The 8,948-nt window shown below is 46.6% G+C and overlaps 1 protein-coding gene across 1 annotated transcript in view; it reads right to left on the bottom strand.

The window, feature by feature from the left end:
* Window positions 1-962: 962 nt before the first annotated feature.
* The window catches only part of LOC123256572 (carcinoembryonic antigen-related cell adhesion molecule 5-like), a gene marked incomplete at both ends in the record, with an annotated part of 10,319 nt that continues 2,333 nt past the window's right edge, over window positions 963-8,948 (bottom strand). The window contains 4 exons of the mRNA XM_044685164.1: window positions 963-1,099; window positions 3,136-3,390; window positions 5,068-5,346; window positions 7,996-8,253. Coding sequence (XP_044541099.1) covers window positions 963-1,099; window positions 3,136-3,390; window positions 5,068-5,346; window positions 7,996-8,253 — 929 coding nt within the window. The remainder of the gene's footprint in view (window positions 1,100-3,135; window positions 3,391-5,067; window positions 5,347-7,995; window positions 8,254-8,948) is intronic.

Genomic DNA, 8,948 nt, shown 5'->3' on the forward strand with positions numbered 1-8,948 from the left:
AGAGAGAGAGAGAGAGAGAGAGAGAGAGAGAGAGAGAGAGAGAGCGAGCTTGGGGGAGGGGGGGTGAGAGAATGTACTTGGGAGAAGAGCATCATTCAATGGCCTTAACTTTGCATTCAAGACTACTAGGAGCTCTTGTTTCAGTCTCACTTACTTGTTCATCCCAATTTCCTCCAACCAGACTTATTTCTTCTTCAACACCTTCTTTCTGGTCATTGCCCTTCCTTCCCATGCATGATGAATAGGGAATCTCTCCCATATTCTCTACCTCTTCCTTCAGGACCATCTCTGTCTTCCCCGATTGACCCAAACCCCAGATGTCTCTCCTGATTCTTTTCCTCTCCTCCTCTGGCCTAACTTGGGAATTCATCTACTGGGCTGTCTCTCTTCTCTATCCCTAAATTTTGAAAATATTCCCTCAATTGGAGATAAACCAACAGACTGTGGGGACAAAAAAGTCCCACTTACCCCAATACCCAACCCCCACCCCCAGAAACTGGGACTCCCCACTCCTCTCAGGAACATCCAATGAAATTAACTCTAATAGCTCACCTTCTCCGGAGACAACCAATAGAGGCAATCCAAGTTGCCTTGGTCCCTACACCTCCTTCTTTCCCCAAACCTACCTCCCCCCCAACTCAGATGGGACTCTGCATCAGGCCCCTCCTTGCTGTTCCTCTCCTCCATTCCCCTACCAGAGGACTGCCTCACCAACTCTCTTGGCATCAGGCTCCCCCTTGCTGCCTCTTTCCCCCATTCTCATTCCACCCACCATGGGTCTCTGCAGCTACTTCTCTCCTCTCCCTTGCTGCTCCCTCCTCCCCATGGGACCCTTTCACTAATCTTCTTGGAGTTGGGCTCTTTTATTGCTCCAAATAAACCTTGCTGTATCACCCTACTCTGGTCTCATTTGTCTCTTAGCTCAAACTTATGTCAGCCTGACTGACCAAAACCATTCCTACCTGATCTCGCATGATGCCCAAAAAGTAGCCCACCGTGGATGACAGCACCACTCCAACGAGGACACCAAACACAATGCCTATGATGCCCCCTCCAGAGATGATGCTCCTGGAGTATGTGAGCAGGCCATCCGGTGTTTCTTGGGGGAAAGCAAGGGAATGGTGAAGAGAAGGAGGGAAAGAATGAATTTGGAATTATCCCTCAAGACGCAAATCAAACTCCACTTCTGAGAAGATTTTCCTCCTGGACCCCAGACTAGAAGGTTCTCTCTCAAAGTCAAAAAACATTTTTACTAGAAGAAACCCTGGGGGGGGGGCATATACTCAAACTGGGACCATGCCTCCTGGCTCTCAGTTCAATACTATTTCCACAGCACTGTGGTGACTATTGAACCCTCTGGCCCAAGGCAGCTCCAAAGAAAGATGGAACAAGGAGAAATCACAGCAAACAGGGCTCAGAAGAGATCTTTGAGGTCAACCAGCCCATTCCTTCTGCTTAAAAATGGGGACATAGAGGCCTAGAAACTGGAAATTATTTTGTCCAAAGTCACACTGGTATATTTGGAGGAATTTAGGCCCAGGTTCTCCAACTCCCAATCTACCATTCTTTCCATCATAGCACATAGCTTAGCACAGTGCCTAGCACATAGTAGGCACTTAATAAATGTTGACTGATTGAGTGATTAATCCAGGATCTCAGTTTCCTCATCTTTAAAAGGAAGGAATTGGACTGAGTGACTTCCCCTTCCATCTGTACCTGTGACCCTGTCAGCTCCATGAACTCTAAGGCAAAGCATGGCATAAGAAGCACCTTAGAATTCCAGTTCTCTGGATTCTGCCATGGGGCTGGGAAACTGACAACAACTTTATCACTAAAGAATTAAAACTCTAAAAGATCCAAAGGACAAAGGAAAAGGGGAAGACATGTGCAGTAGCTTGATAGAGCTGGCTTCCAAACCCATCTGAACCAATCCAACTGAAGAAACACTACATAAGGGGCAGCTAGGTAGTTCAGTGGATTGAGAGCCAGGTCAAGAGATAAGAGGTCCTAGGTTCAAATCTGGCCTCAGATGCCAACCCTAGGCAAATCACTGGACTCCAGTTCCCTAGCCTTTATCACGCTTCTGCCTTGGAACTGGGTCTTAGTATCAATTCTAAAACAGTGTAAGGGTTTAAAAAAAAAAAAAGAAACATTGCATAACTCTCTACCAGGGTCCAGATTATGAATGGACTAGACTGAGTTGTACTGGAATGTTCTAAATGTTATTAAAATTGAATAGGATGGAATTAAATGGATTGGTTTAATCAGATTGGATTGGACTGGAATTAGATTGTATTTGATTTTACTATACCATATCTGGAATGGAATATTCAGTCATTTTTCAGTCATGCCTAATTCTCTATGACTTCATATAGGATTTTTCTGCCATTTCCTTCTCTAGCTCATTATAGATGATGAAACTGAGGCAAGCAGGAATAAGTGACTTGCCCAAGATCACACAGCTACTAAATGTCTGAGACTAACTTTGAACTCAAATCTTCTTGACTCCAGGTCCAATAAACTGCCCACTGGATTAGATTATATTTGAATAGATTGAATTGAATTCGATTGAATTGGATTGGACCATTGCATCCTCTTTGAAGTATTCGTGGAAAACCATGATTAAGAATTCAATAAACTAAGAAAACTTACAAAGAAGTAATTGCTTTAGAGAAGAGATTAACCACATGTATGGAATCATAGACCCACGATTCACTGGCATATCAGAGACTACAGTTTTCTGATTTTGTATATCATCTTTGGGCAACTAGGTGGCACAGTAGATTGAGACAAACAAACTCAGTTTTCTGGGCAAGTCACTTAACCATTTGCTCACTTTCCTCATCTGTAAAATGACCTGGGAAAATGGCAAACCATTATAGTGTCTTTACCAGAAAAAATTCTAATTGGGGTCACAAAGAGTTGGCCAGGACCAAAAATGGCTGGACAGCATCTTACATCTCTCCCCCACTAGAATGAGTTACATGTTAGCTAATTTATTTATTATTTAGCTAATTTAGCTAAAGGAGACCTTTTTGTCTCCCTTAGCACTGAGCCTACTATTCAGCACACAGGAAGTTTTTAAGAGAAGATTGTTGAAGGAATGAATGAAGGAATGAAGCACTGACTCCTCACCATAAACGTGGATGTTCAAATTGGTGGTACTGTGTTGGCCCGTGTAAGAATTAGTTGCATTGCAGGTGTATAACCCAGAGGCATTCTGGGAGATATTGGGAAGGAAGAGGTGCTGGCCATGTGATTCGAGGACACCATCCATTATCCACATATACTCTGCAGGGGGGTTGGAGTCAGCAAAGCAGGAGAGGGTGAGGTTGGAGCCCACGATGAAGGTCGAATCCATAAAGTTTATGGTGGGCTTGTCAGGACCATCTGGGTAGACACAAGGGAAATCCCCATGGGATGGGACTAAAGGGAGAGGGGAAAGGGAAACACCCAGTCTCACAAGTGACCTGGGAAACAAGGCTCATGTCACAAAAAGTGATCCCCAAGAAAGCAATAAGTAAAGCCCATCCCTGTACCACCTACATCTAGCTGACACAAAAAAATAAGACCTAACAGCAGATCCCCTTGGCCCATCACCAAGAGGTGGCCAACAAGGAACACTGCAATATGACTTTTTATAAATGCACATTATTCACGCTAAGAAATGCCATTGGGTGTGGCTCAGGTTTAGAATGGTGTATTTCAGAGATGATAGAGCTCATAGAATCGTTTAACTGATAGGGATCTGATGTTCCTTTACAACATCTTGTCAAGTGGTGATCCAACTTTGGTTTAAAAGACCTTCACCGATGGGGACCTCGCTATGCCCCAAGGTCTATTACTACACTTTCCAATAGCTCTGGTTTCTGAATTTCTCCATATCGTCAAAATCTGCATTTCTACCACCCTCTATGCTCCCCTCTCACCCAATCCCGCCCCCCACACACACCTTGTTCTGCCTCCTGGGGCCAAACAAAACAAGTCAAATCCTTGTTATGTCCCTTCAAACACTTGATGCTAGCAGTCATGTTTCCTCCGGGAGTCTTTTCTTCTTCAAGCAAAATGGGGAATCATAAAGGATCCGAAAAGAACTCAAAGGCTTCATTTTTACACATTAGGAAACTGAGGCTAAGGAACTTGACTAAAGTCATAAAGTAGCTTAATGAAGAACCTCTAATTATAAGGCCAGTGCTCCATTCGCAGCACCACCTTGGAAAAGACTTTGGAGTTTATTCACTCAAATCCTGTCATTTTATGACTGGATATATTTCAAAAGAAGGACCATACAAGCGGCAACATGGATGTTGTGGGTACCGCAGGGGTCCTACCCCCTTACTTCCTGGCGTGGGATTGGTCTTTAACGGACCAATCCCGTGCTGGGGGAGACTACGCCCCCTACTTCCTGGCACCGGAAGAACCAATAAGGACTAATCCCGTGCTGGGGGGGAGGGACCACGCCTCCTGACATGGGATTGGTCCCGAGTGGACCAATCCCGTGCTAGTGGAGACTACGCCCCCCTACTTCCTGGCACCGGAAGGACCAATAAGGACCAATCCCGTGCTGGGGGGGAGGGACCACGCCTCCTGACATGGGATTGGTCCTGAATGGACCAATCCCGTGCTAGTGGAGACTACGCCCCCTACTTTCTGGCGCAGGAAGGGACCAATAAGGACCAATCCCGCTCCTCGGAGGAACTTTGAATCGAACTTGATTCAAAGTTTAGAGAGGGGTTCCTCCGGCTGCTTTTTCTTCAAGAAAGTTTTTAAAAAGATCAAAGAGATAGTTTTTCTTTTAGCATCCTCAGTGTCAAGCTAGAAGGAACCTCCAAGAAGGCCAGATCCAACCTTCTTAATTTGCAGAGCAGGAAGCTCAGACTCGGAAGGGGGAAGCGGGTTTTCCTAGGTCACAGGGCTGATAATCAGCAGAGGCAGGTTTTAGAACTAGCTCCTCTGTCTTCAAATCCAATATTCCTTCCATTTCCCAAAGGAAATGCCTCTCTACTGCAGGGGCATGACGGACATGACCTTAGGGACAAACCCTAGTGGGGAGACAGAAAGACTCACAGTCCACGTTCAAGGTGACGGGGTCGCTGACACTGGACACAGCCGAGTTGCTCGCCCCACACTGATAAAGGCCAGTGGCGTTCCTGGTGACACTATCCAGAGTGAGGGTCTGCTGGTCAGGGGACAGCTCCCACTGGCCGCCTTCAGGAAGCAGCTCACCATCCTTATACCAGTGGATGGCCACAGTGCTCCGTGGAGGGATGCAGGTCATCCTGACGGAGTCCTTGTTCTCCATCGGGGCTGAGTTATTGGCAGTGATGGTGGGCTGGGGCATGGTCCCTAGAAGGAAGACAGGGATTCTAGATTGGAAGAAATGAGGGGAGTTCCACAAAGTGCCTGTATACAGCAGAAAGTAGGAGGTCACTGTCACCCACCAGACCCCTCTCTGGAAGAGGCTGTCGAGGGTGGCTCATCTGACCTCTTCGCTGATTGTACAAATGGGGAAATGAGGCCCAGAAAGGGCAAGGGCTCTTCTGCTTCCTCATTAGCATTCTTGTGTGTGTGTGTGTGTGTGTGTGTGTGTGTGTGTGTGTGTGTGTGTGTATAAAATGATCTCAGACCTGCTTCAGTCTGGAAAGTGAGGAAAGTACATCTGACAATGGTTCAAATGCATTGGAGTTCAAATTTGGCCTCAGACACTTCCCAGCTGTGTGATCCTGGGCAAGTCACTTGACCCCCATTGCCTACCCTTACCACTCTTCTGCCTTGGAGCCAATACACAGAAGTTAAGGGTTTAAAAAAATGCATTGGAGTTCAAACAATAGGGGTGAGAATGGAGGAAGGGGTCAAGGGCACCATCTTGTCAGACTCCTACATGAGCAAGACTCCCTTCTATGATTTCTCAGCGAAGGAGGAAACTGTCTTTTCATCAAAGACCTCCAAAGGGGTCCAAAGCACCCCCTGTAGGGACAGCTCTAACTACTTCTCCTAACTTCTGCCCTCTGCTCCTCTGGGGCCAAATCGTGGCTCTGCCAGATTGAGGGTCTCCCCCAGAGGAGAGCCCTTCAAGAACTTGGACATTCATAGCAGGTCACTCCCCGCAATGGCCTGTTCCCCAAGTTAAACATCCTCAGGTCCTCCCAGTGATTCTCCGAATCTTTGCTGTTGTGGTCACCTTCTCTGAAATCTTAGGGCGCTCTCCGTTCAGAGATGGGCCAATGGCTTTAATAGCACTATGAGCCAGACGCCTTTGCTCTGATATTAGGTTAGTCTCCCCAGAGTGCTCTGCTTTGGATCAGCAATGGCTAGATTCCAACCCTGCCTCGGATTCCTATTAGCAAGTGACTTCATCTCTCTCTGAGCCTCTAGTTCATAAAGTGCAAATTGAAGATGACAAAAATGTGTTGTAGACTTTAGAGGGGTCCAACCCTGTTATTTTTTTTAATTTTATCTTCTTTCTTAGAATTGATACTATGTATTAGTCCTAAGGAAGAAGAGAAGTATTGGCTAGGCCAATGATGGGCAAATGACAGCCTTGGGGGAGTGGGGAGCCTGAAATGTTCTATCTGGCTGCTCAACTTTATTCCTAATCTGACGCATACAATGAGTAGGATACAATACAATGAAACTTCGAAAAAGCTGCCTTGGAAACAGACTGACAGAGGAGCATTTCCTTTCCTTTGGCCCCCTCTTTAAAAAGTTTGCCCATCACTAGGCTAGGCAATGGGGGTTAGGTGACTTGCCCAGGGTCACCCAGCTAAGAAGTATCTGAGACCAAATTTGAACTCAGGTCCTCCCTGAGCCACCTAGCTGGCTCCCACCTCCATCATTTTAAAAAATGAAACTAAATAAGCGAATGAGTGTGTGAGTGAGTGAATATGGGATGAAAAACATTTCTTAGGGCTTACTAGATGCCAAGCACTGGGCTTGGACCTGAGAGTAAAAGAATAAAAGAAAAGATTATTCCTGCCCTCAAGGAGCTAAAATTTCACTGAGGGAGATAGTAGAAAAAAGGGGGATTATGTCCAGGTTGGGGAACACTGATTGGCAAAATTACAGGGATGGTGAGTAGAAGTATTGTATAAGAGAATAACTGGCAGAGAGGCAGAGCAGTGCATAGAGCAGTGATGGCAAACCTTTTAGAGCTGTGGGTGATGTCCCCAGGCATGCATGGAGAGGGAGAGGGGAACAGCCCGGCCCCAAGTCCCTCTGGCTCTCTAGTAACAAACTCTGGCACACTCTGTGCTGGGGCAGTGGTGGACGTGCCCACAGAGAAGACTCTGAGTGCCCCTCTGGCACGTTCCGTAGGTTCACCACCATGGGCATAGAATACCGAGCCATAAGTCAGGAAGACTCATCTTCATGAGTTCAAATCTGGCCTAAGACCCTTACTAGCTGTGCGATCCTGAACAAGGCACTTCGCTCTGTTTGCTTCAGTTTCCTCAACTGCCAAATGAGATAGAAAAACTGAAAATGGCAAACCGCTCCAGTATCTTTGCCAAGAAAACCCCAAATGGGATCATGAAGAGTGGGACATAACTGAAATGAATGAACAACAGCCACAAATAAGAGAGTAGACTAACAGAAGCCCAAGAGATTAAATAGCTTGGACCAAGTCACAAAGGTGGAAGTTGGCAGAGGCAGGGTTTGCACCCAGATCCTCTGACTTAAAACCCAGCATTCCCTCCAATCAATGAATCCATCAACAATAATTAAGCATCTACCATGTGCCAGGCCACGAAGTGGAGGAAAATATAGACAGCCTGGCCAGCTAACATGGGAATAGTGGCTTTGATGGCAAGGACAGCCAACACACTGGATCCCAGCTGGCGTAAGACAATGGACACGTAGCATTTGGTAAGCCTTGCCATGCTCTGCAAATGCCAGCTGTCATCATCATCATCATCATCATCATGATTATTAGTCCCAAAGCTGGGGAGGTAGAGGAATAGCTGGGGACCTCTGAAGGCTACCACTGTAGTCACTCACCAGAAACAGAGATCTGCGTGTCTACCGTGCTGTGCCGTCCCAAGAGGGCGTTGGACGCCTTGCAGGTGTACAGACCTGAGTTACTCAGAGAGACAGCAGGAATGGAGAATTGCTGCCCAGAAGGCCCTGTAGTGCCATTGAAGATCCATTCATAGTGGGCAGCTGGGTTTGAGGCAGCAAAGCAGGAGAGGTTGAGCTGGGACCCAATAAAGATGGCATCTGGCTCCAGGGTGGTTACTGTGGGGGGATCGGGGCCATCTGGAATAAATACTGTTTGTCAGTGTGAGGTGAGAGCAAGCTCAAAGGTGATGAGGGGGGAAACTTCCTCCCTGCTATGTGACCTGTGACCTGGGAGCATCTTTGGCAAAACCAGTTGAACCTGCCCGGACCACTGAAGAACTCAAATTTCACTTCATTCCCAGAATTTTAGGAGTCTCAGAAAAGAAAACCTGGAGAGACCGACATGGGGAGGTCTTGGAAGCAAAATGTCAGAGCTGAAAGGATTTTTATAATATGAAATGCCACAGCTCAGAAGGACCTTAGACCACAAATCATGGAACGTTGGATCTGAAAAGAACCTTAGAACAGAATTCTAGAGCCTGGGGGCCCTTAGAATATAAAATGACAGGGTGCAACTGGGTGGCTTTGTGGATGGAGAGCCAGGCCTAGAGACAGGAGGTCCTAGGTTCAAATCTGGCCTCAGACACTTCCTAGCTGTGTGACCCTGGGCAAGTCACTTAACCACCATGGCTAGCCCTTACCACTCTTCTACTGTAGAACCAAAAAAAATTATGTTTATGTGTGTGTGTGTGTGTGTGTGTGTGTGTGTGTGTGTGTGTGTGTAGAGAGAGAGAGAGAGAAAGAAGAAAGAGAAAGAAAGAGAGAGAGAGAAACAGAGAGAGAGACAGAGAGAGAGACAGAGAGAGAGAGAGAGAGAGAGAGAGAGAGAGAGA

This window comes from Gracilinanus agilis, unplaced genomic scaffold (assembly GCF_016433145.1).
Source record: "Gracilinanus agilis isolate LMUSP501 unplaced genomic scaffold, AgileGrace unplaced_scaffold61058, whole genome shotgun sequence".
NCBI lineage: Eukaryota > Metazoa > Chordata > Mammalia > Didelphimorphia > Didelphidae > Gracilinanus > Gracilinanus agilis.